The sequence below is a fragment of the Pseudorasbora parva genome, chromosome 21 (assembly GCF_024679245.1).
Source record: "Pseudorasbora parva isolate DD20220531a chromosome 21, ASM2467924v1, whole genome shotgun sequence".
In the NCBI taxonomy this organism is placed as follows: domain Eukaryota; kingdom Metazoa; phylum Chordata; class Actinopteri; order Cypriniformes; family Gobionidae; genus Pseudorasbora; species Pseudorasbora parva.
In genome coordinates, this window is record NC_090192.1 from 32,509,933 (window position 1) to 32,525,879 (window position 15,947).

At 39.8% G+C, this 15,947-nt stretch overlaps 1 protein-coding gene across 1 annotated transcript; it reads left to right on the plus strand.

Annotated features, from left to right (window-relative positions):
* Positions 1 to 311: 311 nt before the first annotated feature.
* On the plus strand, positions 312 to 15,910 carry unk (unk zinc finger). Its single transcript, XM_067429148.1, has 15 exons — positions 312 to 939; positions 2,365 to 2,574; positions 2,655 to 2,831; positions 2,986 to 3,116; positions 3,237 to 3,372; positions 5,038 to 5,155; positions 8,020 to 8,104; positions 8,251 to 8,474; positions 10,195 to 10,260; positions 10,351 to 10,519; positions 12,008 to 12,106; positions 12,221 to 12,406; positions 12,517 to 12,701; positions 13,577 to 13,837; positions 14,402 to 15,910. Exons 1-15 carry the CDS (start codon positions 788 to 790, stop codon positions 14,537 to 14,539), a joined length of 2,337 nt encoding a protein of 778 aa, XP_067285249.1. The 5' UTR covers positions 312 to 787; the 3' UTR covers positions 14,540 to 15,910.
* The last annotated feature ends 37 nt before the right edge of the window (positions 15,911 to 15,947 follow it).

Here is a 15,947-nt window from a genome sequence, read left to right on the forward strand (position 1 = left end):
ATGACTTTATTACTTTGTCACGGTTATAATAGGCCTACACACATATTTTAACACTTTTAAAACAGCAAGAAATTGCCACTTGTATTTAAATTGCCACTAAGTTAAAATGCACACAGGAGGTCCAAAAATATTGAAAATATAATTTATGTATTTATTTATGCATTTAAACTTGGAAATAAATTATTTTTATTTTATATTTTTTTTTATATTTTACTTTATTTTAATTTTTATTACATCAAATACAAATTAAATGTGTCATACAATGAATAAGACATTTAATATTCTTCACTCAAATAAGTAAATGTATTTTACAACATGTAAACTCAACGAGATATTTTTGGATGATGATGTTGGATACACGTCATTAATTTGCTATGCAGTATTTATTATTAAGAAATCAATATCACGTTTGGTGCCTTTTTTTGAGACTTTGAATTTGAAGCACATCTCGTTCTTAGTTTGAGGATTAACTCTGTTCATTATCTCTGACTTCACTCTCCAATGACGACGAACGAATCATTCTTTTAACTTGATTCTTTTCAATGAATCAGTTGAGTCGGTTCACGCAACAGGTCTGAACAATTCGTGTACGCATCGAACTGAATATCCCCAATGGCGCTCGAATTAAACTGTTCATAAGAATCGATTCTCGCGCTACTAAAACGTCATCACAATGGCCCGGAATTTCCTCTTCGCCAGATCTGGCGCATGCGCACATCAAAAAAAGAATGCGGACTTCGCAGCTCTCCCAATATTAAACTGTTTGATGGCCATAATTCGATAAATCATGTCGAAAACACCAGCTCAACCCGGTTCTTCGGGTGCCGCTGCCAACCTGGGACCTTCATCGTCCTCCTCTTGCTCCTCACCCTCGGCAGGTGGCACGACGTCCCCAGCTAACGTGCTGCACGCACAGCCCGAGAAACCCCAGCACTACACGTACGTAACGAAACACCTTTACACCCACCTGATTACACATGCAAATCACATATTTCATGCATCACTAATTTTACACGCCTCTGATGCTTTTGTGTGGGATCTGATGAGCTGGAACAAGAGCTGTGTTTTGTGGAGGCCTAGTAGTCTGATAGTATGCATGCTTTACGTTTTGAATGATGCTCTTGAGCATCATAGCAAGAGGTCTGGTGATTTGTAAACAACAAAGAAATCAATGCTTAGTTATATGTTATTGATAGTGAAATTGAGGTGAAAGTTGCATGCACTCTATTAATCTCAGCTTCATATCACTTATGAAGCACCATGCAATGGTTTCTCACATTTTGTAAGCAATGCATTTGTCTGATTTTGTCGTAATGTCTAGTCATTAAAGATAATTGAGCAAAGAGGAAAATGTGATTGGTTAAGGTTTTTAGAGCTAATCCACAGCATTTATACTTACTATAGACTTTTTCAAGGACATTTTAAGAGTTTATTCACTTACATCAGGGCTATAACCAGCATTGAAATGTAGCATAACCAGAAATATATTATACAATCACTATAGCAGTTCATGACATTGTCTTTAACTGTTCCAGTTTTTCATGATTGATTATTGAGTATGATTTATAGTAGTAGTTTTTAAATTCTGGAGATAAGTTTGCAGCTTAGCATAACTTGACACATGCTATACGCATAGATACAGTCAAGCCAAAAAATGATTGAGACACCAGATATCATTTTTTACTAGTGGGTGCAGGACACTATAGTTTATTTATTTAAGTGAGGATAGCAAAATAAATTAAACTGACATATTATACCCAAAAATTCTTCATACAGTGGGCTACCAGTACAATTCATACAAATGTGGGACCAGAATTATTCAGACACTTTGACCTGACCATGTTTTGCTGAAGTGTTTTTTTAATAATGCGACCTTTTACACCACAGATTGAACAAAACGAAGCATTGCTTGGTAATTGGTTGACATGAATTGGTATTATCTAATTGTGTACTTAAATTTAACAGCTGATTGGTTGATTGTATTCCATTAACGTTACATACCTTTCTATCAAAGTTATCTGACATTCTCAATATGAATTTAAGATGAATTGATGAGTTCTTTTCATATTTTATTACCATTTTCTAAACTAAATGTGAGAAAATGTCTGAATAAATGTTGGTTTGACTGTACATACATTAGTCTACAGTAGTTTGTGTGTGTGTGTGTGTGTGTGTGTGTGTGTGTGTGTGTGTGTGTGTGTGTGTGTATAAATATCTAGGCCTACATCACAATTACATACATTTCTATGATTGTGGGATCCTTGTCACAGTCAAAAAAAATGTTACTCTTGAAGATGGTAATCCGTCCTTGCTCTTTATCTTCCTTAATTTTTATATTATACGTCCTCTCTTTCTGTGTTTAAGGTATCTGAAGGAGTTTAGGACGGAGCAGTGTCCCCTATTCGTGCAGCACAAGTGCACTCAGCACCGGCCCTTCACCTGCTTCCACTGGCACTTCCTGAACCAGAGACGACGGAGGCCGATTCGCAGACGAGATGGAACTTTTAATTACAGCCCTGATGTGTACTGCGTTAAGTACGACGAGGGTGCAGGGAATTGTCCCGATGGAGATGAGTAAGAACTGGCAGATATTCTGTTTTTTTTAAGCTGCCTGAATTTGTTGAGATGTGTCTTTAACTAACTTTTATTTCCAGGTGTCCGTTTTTGCACCGAACAGCCGGAGACACAGAAAGGCGGTATCACCTGCGCTACTATAAGACTGGTTCCTGCATTCACGAGACTGATGGGAAGGGCCACTGCAGTAAGAACGGCCCTCACTGTGCCTTTGCTCATGGCTCCCATGACCTCCGTAGCCCTGTCTATGACATCAGGTAGGGAGTTGACTCTAAATATGAAAACTGTCAACATATATTTACCATATCATTTCAAAAACTATATATCCGTTCTCTTTTGTGAAACACAAAAAAGTTATTTTTAATTGAATTCATCAATTCTGTATAGCATCATTTTAAATTTCTTGTTCAGAGAGGTTCAGGTGTTAGAAGCCCAAGCTGCTACTGGATTGGTTGAGGGAGCATCTGGAGAAGGGCAGTCAGGAGTTGTGGCTAGCACTGCACTCATAGAAAAGATCCTGAGTGAAGATCCACGATGGCAAGGTGAATTCGGCCTCTATACATGCATACAAACCCGCACTCGACTTGAACGTGAACTAGAACGTCACTTTTAATTTATGTGTCACTCTTCATGTCGTTCTTTGCTCATTTCTCTTCATGCAGACAACAGTTTTGTGCTCTCCCACTACAAGACTGAGCTTTGCAAAAAACCTCCTCGGCTGTGTCGTCAGGGCTATGCATGTCCCTACTATCACAACAGCAAAGACCGCAGACGGAGCCCTCATAAGCACAAATACAGGTCTGAACATTACATATTTTGTGTTATTTTTTCAGGGCATCAAATCAGATCATTTCCTTTCAACAACAGTACATGGTGATGAAAAATACAAGAATGCTATACTTTATGCGTTATTCCAGGTAGTCTAAAGTGATAGCTTTTTGGTGAGGAAAAAAACTAAATTTAAGCCGTTATCTTGCTCTTTGCCAAAACTCTCATTTGCTTTCAAACAAATGGAACTTGATCTTTAAAGCTGTGGTTCTCCATTTGTGTTTCATGGAAAGTGATCATACCATTTTGAAAAAAGTTTTGGCGGGCTGAGACCTTTGACCCAAATAGTAACTTTTAACCATAGACAGTAAAAGAAATGGACAGAGCGTTCCCATAGACTTCAACGGCGGAAAGTGAGGTCAATTAGAAGCACTCACTTCCTGATGGCTGAGTGAACTGCGCAGGCTCAGACTGAGCTTGACGACGTAGATGTGACGTGAGCAACCTGTCTGACAGCTGTAGGTCTTCTAGTAGATGTGGAAACTGGAAAGAGAAATCTGAATCACGTTGTTTAAATGTTTTGTCCCGTTGCTTTTGGCTCACTGTCGGCTTCTCCCCATTCTTCTCCCTTGACTTTATCAGACTTTGTCTCCACGTCCCCCCGACTGTCTCATAGACAGTAAAAGATTGCTTCTGAGCGTCTCCTCAGGTCTATACGGTAATTTCTCAACTGTGCGACAGTTGCGTTGGTTATGACGCAATCGTTAGCCTATTTTTTTTACAAAAACAGCTTCTACGTGGCGATAGTGTAAGATACAAGGTAAAGGAGCCTTTTATGCATTGTCGTGTTTCTTTATAAATAAACAATGGACAAATGGAGTCTTTAAACGCCTCCGATGTAAAGTTATTCACTGTCAAAGTGACTCAAAAATGAATGGGAGTCAATGGGATGCTAACAGCAGGTGATGGCTTGGTTAGCAATGGCCGCCCCTATGGGTGGAACGCTTTCCGAATGCTAGATTACCCCCTTGCTTTTAACAGCGCTTCTCATCAATGATGCGCGTCGTTAAAAAAGTCAGCATGCTCTGCGTGTTTCTATGCGAATGAGTGTTGTGGTTTCATCTACTGCACAAACTGAATGACGCGTGACGCTCGTGGTGTTTGCCATCGCGTAATATGAGTTGACGTTTTGGTTTAAAAAAGTTTTTAAAAAAGTTTTGGTTTACCTTGAAGAAATTTTGACGTAAATGTGTTACTATTTTGTAATGAAATGTACCTCTCAAACAATAATAATTATTATTATGAATTATTATATTTATTAAAGAAATATCATTCATCCAAGTTTTTTTTTCTTTCATTTTTTTAATTAACATGTTTTGTTGTACAGCATCTTATCTGACAATTTTTTTTGTTGTGTATTTGATTACATTTTTAAAATAGATGTCTGCAAAATGTAAGCATTTTTATTTTAAATTAAAATGATTTTTATCATTATTTGTATTAGCTTCTCATCTACATATCAGTCCCTTGCAGTTTTGAAACCCTGAACTATTCCTTTAAAAATGAATGACAAGAAAAATTGCTCTGCATGCGATTCCATTTGAATTAATGACATTTTCTGATCTGTAGGATGGTGGAAGACATCTTCCATGCAAATAATAATTTATGGTGTTATATGCATGTTTGTTCTTGAAGAGCCCTGCCGTGTCCCTCAGTGAAGCACAGTGATGAGTGGGGGGACCCCAGTAAATGTGAAAGCGGAGAAAGCTGCCAGTACTGCCACACGCGGACAGAACAGCAGTTCCACCCGGAGGTATATAATGGACCTGGTCTCTGTTTAACATCAACATTTACAGAAAGGACATTTATGTTCGTGCAATCATGAATAATAAATGATAATGAAATAATGATCTAATAAAACTATGCCTATTTGATTACGCTGTGCTTGGGATGCCTGTTAAGGTTGCTATTTTGTTTGGCCCTTTCTGGCTTAAGTGGCCTATTTTTTTAAGGTTATTGATTAGTTGTTTTACTATAGCTCATATTTGTGCTCTTCCTTTTCTAAATATGATTTTAGACCCTGGCGTATAATAAAACAGGCAGAAAAAAACAAAGCTGAGCCATCCGTTTGAATTGAGATTGCAATATTTTAAAGATTAATCGTGCAGCTCTAAATCCTAGTTTCTGTAAAAAATAATTATAGTTTACGGCGAAACACACATGACATGCCAGAAAAAATATATATTGTGGCCACCAATTAGGAATTCGTTCCCACAACTTACAAATACACCAGCACGTTTTACTAATCGTGGCCAATTTATAATAAATGTTCAGAAAAGTTCCCTTTTTTTAGTTCAGTCAAAACAAGCAAACAAATTAGTACAATGTGGCCACGATTTACTAAAACAAGGGAACAAATTATTAAATCATGGCCATGACTTATTGAAATAAGAGCAAGCGGCAACCTCCCGCAATCTCTCTTGAAGCCAATACGGAAGGAATGTAAACTGCAATTCCTCAACTGGCCTCTAGGGACAGGCTCCAGAAGAGAGCAGAATCTCATTGAGCCCCATATTAAAGGGGGGGGTGAAACACTCAGTTTCAGTCAATCTCATGTCAATCTTGAGTACCTATAGAGTAGTATTGCATCCTACATATCTCCGAAAAGTCTTTAGTTTTATCATATTTATAAAAGAAATATTGGCTGTACCGAGTCTTTCCGGAAAAAACCGAGCGGCTGTAGGCGTATCGTGTGGGCTGAGCTAAAGAATGACAAGCGCCCAAAGCGGTGACGTCCTCAAGCGTGGAGAAACCCATGGCTATCGATCTCAGCTAATACAGATATGATCCAGAAACAAATCTGAGGCAGAAATAAATTGAACAGGAGAAACAGCAACATCAGGACGTCCGTCTCTGTGGTATGTACTGTATTTAGTGGCCTCTCCACAGTTTATGAGGACATGATTCGGTTTATGGACTTTTGTATGCGACTAGACCTTAAAGCAAGCAAAACGGTTTTGCACGTCAGACTAGTGTAACGTTATACATAGAACAGCAATGGAGTCCGTTAGCGCATTTGAATGACGAAGCACGCGTTCGTGTCGTTTACTGATGTTTACTCACGCGACGGTAGCCAACAGCAGAGACATTTGAAGCAGTTTTACTCACCAGCTGCTTCCAAAGCAGGGCCGAACCTTTATCGCTGGGACCGCTCCGTCAAAAACACACTTCTTTGGTATGATTTGGTGAAGTCCTGTGACAGCAGTGGCGTGTAAATCCACTTTGAGACGTGATGTTGTGAAGCTTCCCGTCATTTCTGCGTTCAAATCGGTTCAAATGCAGCGCTGCCGTCCCGGAATGCTGTGCTGAAGCGTTGAAGTCGCTCGACGTGGAGCACGACGCGCCACATAAGTGTTCACGGACGACTGGATCTGCACCTGAGAGACTGTTTACGGCGTGCATTTCCTCTCTCTCGCTCTAGTCACACGTGTGCACACCCTACCGGGAGAAGAGCCCGTACGGCCCATACAAGGACCTTCCGATCTATTAACGTCAAGTCGACCCATACTCGAAAAAAACTCGCCGAAACTTGTGAGAAACCGGAAGGAGTATTTTTAACACAGAAATACTCCATCAAACGTCCAACATTAGTTTTTGAAACTTTGTCTATGTTTAGGATGGGAATCCACGTCTTTAACAGTGTAAAAAGCTCAGTATGCATGAAACAGCATTTCACCCCCCCTTTAAAATTCTCAACTTTACAGCAGAAAAAAACATGTTTACAGCCTGGTACAAATTTTGGTTTTGGCCTATAAAGCTTATTTTGATCTTCATGACAACTGTGAGGGGGGTGAATGTTTTTATAACTCATTCGTTTCCGTTATTTAAAGCCTTAAAGTTCTGCATAATTAAGGGCGTGGTTACAGGTGGATAGCCATTTATCTGCCGTCTGTAGTCATTGCGTCACCTAAGCTCCGCGCACATCCCGCCTTTTTGCCAATCTTCTGTTATCCGGTAGTGACACGCGATGATTCGCTCGCAAGATGGCAACGCCCAGCTCGCCCATACTTTAAGCTTCAGAACGGCTTATCGGAATCCTCTGGGTGACGTCACGGATACTACGTCCATATTTTTTTACAGTCTATGAATAAGAGACAGAGTTTTTTATTTGTAGTCACAATGAATATTGTTTCTCCACATGTCATGTACAGCACTCTGTAATAATTAACTTTAAAATAGTAAAATGCCAGGATTCTAGACGTTTTAGAAGTTCTTCTGGGGTTCATGATCTTTTTGTTGTTATTATATATATTTTACATGATTGTTCCTGTCATTTGTGAGTTGTTGGATTTTTTTATACGTATTTTTGAGTTTTAAGGATTTTATATGCATATACAAAATGTGTGTGTGTGTGTGTGTGAAAGTGCCTACGCTGTTTTAAATAGTTGTTAGGGGGTTAGGTTAAATTTGAAATATTCTAGTTTTTAGTTGTTTTAACTTAATTTTTCTTATTTTAAGTCATTTTAAGTGAACTTGAGGCCTCTTTGGATGTTGCTGAGGCACCCTCTTGTAGAGAAGAACCCACTCAGAACACCCTGATATTTTTTGGTGCTTTTTAATAAGCAAGAACCACTAGCATTTTCTTATTTTCCTAATAATTAGTGTTATCCTTCACAGATCTACAAATCCACCAAATGCAACGACATCCAGCAGAGTGGAAACTGTCCCAGAGGGCCGTTCTGTGCTTTTGCTCATTTAGAAAGTAAGGTTATGTTTTGGAAAGTTACCATGTTATCACACATTATACGTTGTATTAGATGTTTTATATCTAATGTGAGTGTTTGATAATGGTGTGAAATATATTTTTATTTTTTGTTGTATATTGTGTTATTTCTGTTTGCCTCTCAGAAGTAAGTGTCAGTGATGAGCAGCTGGCTGCACAATGCAGTTCACCTCCTCTTGCAACTTCCTGCCCCAATACCTTAGACGACTTCAGCCAGTGTGGTCCAGGTGTCACCGCAGAGGAAGGGCTGCTGGGAAGGGTTCTCTTTGAGGACTCCTCCAGTCTTGATGCCTGTCTAGGAGGAGAGGGGGGTTATGGGAAAGCCCCTGGGTTTGAGAGGGAAGACCAGGTAAAGCTGCAATAACACTTTCTTCTCTTTTATTTGAAAGCTTCAGTTTGTATTCCTGAGACAACACACAAAATGTTCAGTTCACTAAGCTCACAAACTTAAAAAAAAATCATAAAAACGTAATACAAATAGTTATTTTTTTGCTCTACATTATTTAATATACATTATTCCATCCTTCGGATGAGACGTTAAACCGAGGTCCTGAATCTCTGGTCAATAAAAATCCCATGGCACTTCTCGTAAGGAGTAGGGGTATAACCCCGGTGTCCTGGCCAAATTCCCTTGATTGGCCGTTACCAATCATGGCCTCCTAATACTCCCCATACACTGAATTGGCTCTATCACCCTCTCTCCTCTCCACCTATCGCTGGTGTGTGGTAAGCGCACTGGCACCGTTGTACTGTGGCTGTTGTCACGTCATCCAAGTGGATGCTGCACACTGGTGGTCGTTGAGGAGAGACCCGTCATGAGTGTAAAGCCCGATATAAATGCCTCATTCATTAATTGTCTAGAATTGTGCTACTTTTCAGGTTTGTAAAATTGTTTCGATTTTTGAAACAAGTCTCTAGGGCTGTGCGATATTGAAGAAAAACACGATATGTGATATCTTCTTAAATAATGCGATATTTGATATGCAATACGATATTGATATTGGTGTATAAAATCTATTTAAATTATATTTTTGAAAAGTATTTGTAATAAAGTTCGTAGATGGGAAGGAAGGAGGCGGGAACCGGCGAACAGTCAACAACTTTTATTTAACAAACAAAATGAAAGTAAACCGCGGGCAGCCCCTCACGGACGACTGCCCGCACACACATAACCAAAACTCAACGTTAAGTCCAGGCCTGGTCCTCTCTCGTCCTTGACTGGTGTCGCTCGTCCTTAAATGCCTCCGAGCTCCCTCATGAGAGGACTCGAGACCAGTGTTACTCGCAGGTGACGCTCCTTTGCAATCACGTCCCTGGTCTCACTTGCTCCTCCCATGTCCCTCGCTTGTTCACCTCACCACATACCCCCATCGCCCCTCGCAGGCCGGGGGGTACACCCGAGACTGTGCCTAACCCCCACCCCCCCAATCTCTGCGTCTCACGCGTCTGGGGTATGGGCGGACGAGACGAGAGAAGCTGGAGACCGAGACAGATAGAGTGGAGAGAGGAAAAAAAAAAAAATCTGGTTCGGTTCCCCGACACACTGCCGCTCGGTCCTCACCAGCCGAGAGGCTCTTCCTTGTGGTGCTATGCGATGGTGCTGGACGCCCGGTGGACAGCCCGATCCTCCTCTGCCCCCTGGAGGCCGGCGGTGGCTCTTCAAATTGAGGGCAGTCAGCAGCGAGCCCCTTGCTCCCTGCTCCTCCCCATCATGGCGGACGGCAGCAGGCTCCGGCCCACGGCAAACACCGGTGACTCCTTCGCTCCCTCCAGGACGGCCGCCACCCCACCTCGACCCAGGGGCACGGTAGCGAGCTCTCCGTCCCACTGGTCTTCACTTGCTCCAGCACCACCGCCTCAACTCCTCAGCACCGCGATCCCCCTCAGCTGCGAGGGCTCTTCGACAGCGTGTCCCTCCTTCCTCCCGTATGTCTTTTTGTCATTTTGGTGATGTTTGAGTGAATTCCAAGGATTGGTACTTCACATACACATGGAAATAACCCCCAGAAATCTCAAAACAATTTTTTGTTTGGTTTCATTAGAACATGATTTTCATATCTTTAATACAGGCCAAATATAGAAGTTTTTCAATGGAACATCGCAGCAGAGACATGTCCTCCATGCACAGCAAACAGGTAATGGAAACATGGATACCAAACAGACATGAATGAAAATTACAAATAGGCTAAGCACCTTTTGTATTATTCTGTGTGGTGTGTTTTCAGGATTTGTTGGTGTTTCTGCCTGTCGGCAGTCCTCTCAGTATGTCCTCCAGCGTACCTTCCAGCCTGGCAGCCACCCCACCAAGCCCTGCACCCCCCGGCCCCTCTTCAGGGATGAATGCCAACGCTCTTCCTTTCTACCCTACAAGTGACACAGTAGAGTCTGTAGTGGGTGAGTGAGTGGTCAGGGAGACAGCACACCCAAAAATTAAATAAACATATGTTATTAAAATATTTAAGGTACATTATGTAACATTTTCACCTTTAAACTTATGTAAGCTTCAAACTGCATGCATTTGGCTCTGCGTTACTGTACGGCTGGATATAGGTCTTTCTCATAACTGAAAAAAGAGAGAGACTATCCTACTGCTAAAACATTCATTAATAGGCTTAGAGATATAACCAGTTTAGATCGAACAGATCTCAAGCTGACTAGCTGAAGACATTACAGTAGCTATACCTGTTAAAAGGCGCAGTTCTTCCTTGAAAATACAATAACCATAATGAAATGACCCTTCACAACAGATGATGCTTTACACTGAACTCTGTCAGAGAGCTACATATGACAATTTATCTGTTTATAAAAATCCCTTACTCCCCTAATGAGTAATAAAAACATCATCACTGCATCGCTTTAACAACAATTCAAATCTTGCCATCTCCAAAAAGCCATGCCAATGTTGATTCTTGTTTTATTGCGAGCTCTGTTGTGTATTCTTTTTGCCAGCAGACTCTCTGGTCTGCATTTGTTTAAAGCTACACTGTGTAACTTTTTTAGTTTATTCTTAGCTAAAAACACTTAGTTCTTTCAAAAATATATGTGCTCATTAATGTATATGTACTTCTTTCAAGTAATAAAGTATTCTCGTAAGTTTATAATATGCCATTGAAAATACATACGGGTGAGGGGGTCGAATGCCCGTCGCCATGTTGGCCCTCCATCTTGAAAGTACATTAGACATACCCGTAAATTCAAGCTTTGCCTTTCGCGTTTTAACACTCGATGGCACCGTGTCGAATGTGAAGAGGGGGATTGCCATGTTAATCTTGGACTAAATCGGCCACCGTAGGAGTTAAAACGAAATCAGAATTGAGAGGAAAAGAAACTTATGTTCACTGGATGGTCATATACCTTTACACTAGATGGGGGAAAATATCACACAGTGTAGCTTTAAAATGTGATTTAGCTGCTCCATGTAAACATTTCCCACTCGTCATGACTACTAACCTATGCCACTCCACACCATGCACACGTCAAAGTAGCCAGAGTAACTTTTCTCTATTTACAGAAATGATGAGACGCGCATGGAACGAGTGACTTGTGTATGCAATTTCCTTTGAAAACCATCCAGACAGATCTAAAACAAACAGGCTTACCATAGTGAAGATAAAAATGATTGATGTGTTGACTCATTATTCAAATTTAGTTCATTTTGAATAAAAAGTTACATAGTGTACCTTTTAAATATTATTTATTCAACCCCATGTTTCATTTTTTTTCTATGTAACAAAATTGTCATTGTAAGAACATGTTGGATACGTTTTTGGTTGTAGATATGTACAGTACAAACGTATACCTTGAGCTTTACTATTGATTAGAATGATTGACTTAAGGATGTTCAGTGTGTTTAGAACCGCATATATTTCTCCTCTTAACTAGAATCTGCCCTGGATGATCTGGACCTGAATGACTTTGGAGTCTCAGCTCTTGAGAAAAGTCTGGAGAGTTCGGCTCTACCCAGCATGGGCCTCATGTTGGGTTGGTGACAACTTTACAGTCTTTCCAAAAAAGATGAAAGGATAACGTAAACTGTACTGTCATAACTTCAGAAAATAAACTATGGCACCCATATTTAATTTTTTCCCCCCACAGGAGGCAGTCAGTTACAGAGTTCAGCACCTGTCAACATTCCTGGCTCCTTAAGTAGCCCCTCCCCTTTCAGATCACCCTCACCGTCTCCACCAATCAGAGCTCACCATTCTCCATTCCTCTCTGCGCAGTTGCCCCAACCCAGCCAATCAGAGAGCAGCTTTTTGGGGACCTCCCATGGTTCTTTAGGTTTGAGATATTTATATTGGTTTAAATGGCTGCTGTCCAGGTTAATAATAATGAAATGGATAGACAATGCAGTGGAGCCAGTCAAATATAATATTGTTTTGTTTTTGTAGGTTTAAATGGCATGAACAGCAGTATTTGGGAACATTTTCCGACAGGCCAAAGCTCGCCAGGTACCCCCCCTGCCCTGCTCTCCACGGGGAGCATGTATGCCGAGACGTCACGTCTCAAGCAGGAAGTGGAGGAGGCACACAGAGTGCTGAAACACTGGGACCACAGCTGGAGACAGATGGCTCAGGTCAGATGTGTGTCTATGTGTGCGTGCGTGCGTGCGTGCGTGCGTGCGTGTTTTTCTATCCCTGTGGGGACTTTAACCTGAATGCATACTGACCAGTGGGGACCTAAATTGAGGTCCCCATTGGGAAAAAAACCTTATAAATCATACTGAATGAGTTGTTGTTTTTTGGAACATATAAAAATGGAGAGAGTTTTTTGTAAGGGGATATACAGTTTGTACAGTATAAAAAACATCTATGGAGTTTATGGAGGGTCTCCACAAAGATAGTAAACCAGGTGTGTGTGTGTGTGTGTGTGGCCACACAAAGATGGCTGTATCGGAAATCCTTGTCCCTTGTCCTTCTGGGGACACTTATAAATCATACTAAGTGATTTTTTTTTTTAAATATAAAAATGCAGAAAGTTTTCTGTGATGTGTAGATTTAAGGTTAGTTAATAGAATATATAATTTGTACAGTATAAAAATCATGTCTATGCAAAGTCTCCATAAACATGAAAACACAACACGTGTGTGTGTGTGTGTGTGTGTGTGTGTGTGTGTGTGTGTGTGTGTGTGTGTGTGTGTGTGTGTGTGTGTGTGTTTATGTGAAAGGAATGGGAGACACTTTTATTTTTTTCACTGTGACCTCTTTTTCCAGCCTTTTTTTCTGATTCTGAGAAATAATCAGGATGATGTTGGTACTGTAGCTTTAAGACATGGAAGTTATGATTTGCTATCCTGTTGGCATGTAAAAATGACCAACATTTTCAGTCTTATTTTTTATCATGATAGGCTAAGTTTCAGAATACAAATGAAGTCCTGAGCTGTAGTATGTAAAGTCACTCATGATTGTAATGACACAATTTCTGAATAACGTTTTCTGTTAACTGCCACAGTCATTGGCCGTATTGAAATCAGATGCAGAGGAAGCTCGTCACTTGGTGGGGCAGCTGGGTATGGAGGCGGAACGAGCGCGGCAGGCTGAAGCGGAGGCGCAGCAGCAAGCAGCTCTCCTGGAGGAGGCGCTAGAGAGCCTACGGCATTCAGAAAACCCACATCTACAGCTTCACCAGCTACAGTTACTGCACAGACTTCCACTCAGCTCCATCTGCAGCCTGCAGGCACAGATCTGCTCCTGCTTACGCACCGTAGAACAGGTCAGTCCTTCACACACCTGCTACCTGACAAACTGATGAATCTCCTGAAAACTGTCATGTTTAATCCAAAAATTGAATGAAGACAAATAATATTTTGCATTAAGAAATTGAAGCTTTTATACTGTATTATTTAAATATTATTATTATCATATCATTATTATATTGTGTGTGTGTGTGTGTGAATTATTTATATATATATATAAACAACTTTGTTAAATACGTTTAACAGTTTAGAAATATTGTTATAGCAGCATTTATTAACCATTCATAATATTAGTTAATTAAAAATCTTTATGTTAGTTCACAGTGCAGTTAAGAGATTAACATTAACTTGTTCATTGATTAAGATTAAATGGTGTAGAAGTATCATTTATTATGTCTAATTAAACCATATTTTAAAGTGTTTAACCAAGTGTTAACCTCTTAAACTGCGCCCCTATTTTTGGGAATTATGTTTATACATGTATATAATTATTATATTTAAAATACTAATATAAATTATATAAATAAGTATAACAGTATATTTAAAATATCTCTCTCTCTCTGCCTCGTTCCTTCTTTCAGGCGGTGTTCAGGAAGCAGAGATTATATTGTCTATCTTGCGAAGAGATGGGATCAGTGACATTGCCATGCCAACATGGCCTACACTGCGAGCGATGTGCATCCTCGACAGAATGCCCGCTGTGTACCGAACACCAGTAGAGTGAGCATGAGTATCCCGCGGTCATAAACTCAGACGTAATCCTAGAGCTAGAATTCAGACACGAGACATAAAACCGTGACCCCTCAACGGATCTCAAGTTTTCAGTTTAAAACTAGGGCTAAACGTGTCCTTCAAAGCCCAAATCTAAAAGAAACGAAACCACCTCAGCCTTATCTTGGCTAAAAGCTGAGACCTAATTGAGAAATGTGATCTTGTTAGATGCGTATGGACCATATCAATAAGACATGCCATGCTGTAATCATTTACACTAGCATGCAATCAGTTCTAAACCTCAGTGGGACCATTTTCTTCCTAAAAAAAAGAAAAGAAAAGGACTAGAGAAATTGACATAAATGATCAGTTTGTGATATTTTCATGTTTATTGTAGGGACGAAACATCACATATATAATAATATGCTTATGTCTCATTGTAATCATAATTTCCCATGTATTTTAAATGAGAACAACACAAACATAACCTGTATTAGTATTCGGACCTTGTCTAGGTTTTGTAAGGCACTAATAATTGAGTAAGTGCTCACATGGAACACATTTAGAGAGTTTTAGGAACTATTTAAGTTAAGATCATGATACCAAATTCTGATATTTCCTTTATGCTTTATGTAGGAGCATAACACATATATAGTAAGACAATCCTGTATTTTTTTTTTTTTAAGTCAAAATGTGGAATGTCCTTCCAGAACATTCTGAAATGTTTACAGAAGAAATGCAGTTTGTGTATCTTCAGTGCAGCTTAAATGACTTTTACCAGACTGGAAGATTTCGTAAATAATACAGATTAGCATAGTAGGTAGCTATATAGGAAATTTACAATTACTTTTGTAGGATTTTTTAAAGGAGAAATTCCTGGAGACGGCTACACAAAAACATAGGTAAAATGACGGTTTTGTAGCTTTTCATTCTCAGGATTTTTTTTTGAGTCATGGTAAACTGGAGTGCAAAAGCAAGGCGGCGAACACTTCACATAATTTCTAGAATGTGCATATTTTATTTAATGCATTGTTTGAACAAATAATTTGCCTGTTTACTAAACCAACAGCGCAGCGCGTTCCCAACTGCAGCTTTCTGTTCATGTAGAACACGTGGAGAGTGTAAATCATGTGCACTGATTACCAAACAAAAGAGCTGTCATAAGCTACGGCTGTCAGAAGAGGGCTTGACTTTCGATTTATTTGGATGATTTAGTTGAATTCAGTTTGAAGGCACGGTTATATGGGATGCTCAACAGATGACTTCCTTTGAAACAGAACTTCACTGTGAATTCAGAAATCACATGCTCAGTTTTGTTCATATACAGTGTATCAGTCTGATTTTGTAAAGGACAATAAATGTATATTTTTGGATGAAAATGTTTATTTTTTTAACTTTCATAGAATATCATTACAA

Bases quoted from the DNA above. Each gene is read 5' to 3' on its own strand.
- unk (XM_067429148.1), top strand. From the start codon at position 788: ATGTCGAAAACACCAGCTCAACCCGGTTCTTCGGGTGCCGCTGCCAAC. The intron at 940-2,364 runs GTACGTAACGAA...TCTGTGTTTAAG, and splicing joins GAGAAACCCCAGCACTACAC to GTATCTGAAGGAGTTTAGGA. The intron at 12,107-12,220 runs GTTGGTGACAAC...TTCCCCCCACAG, and splicing joins CAGCATGGGCCTCATGTTGG to GAGGCAGTCAGTTACAGAGT.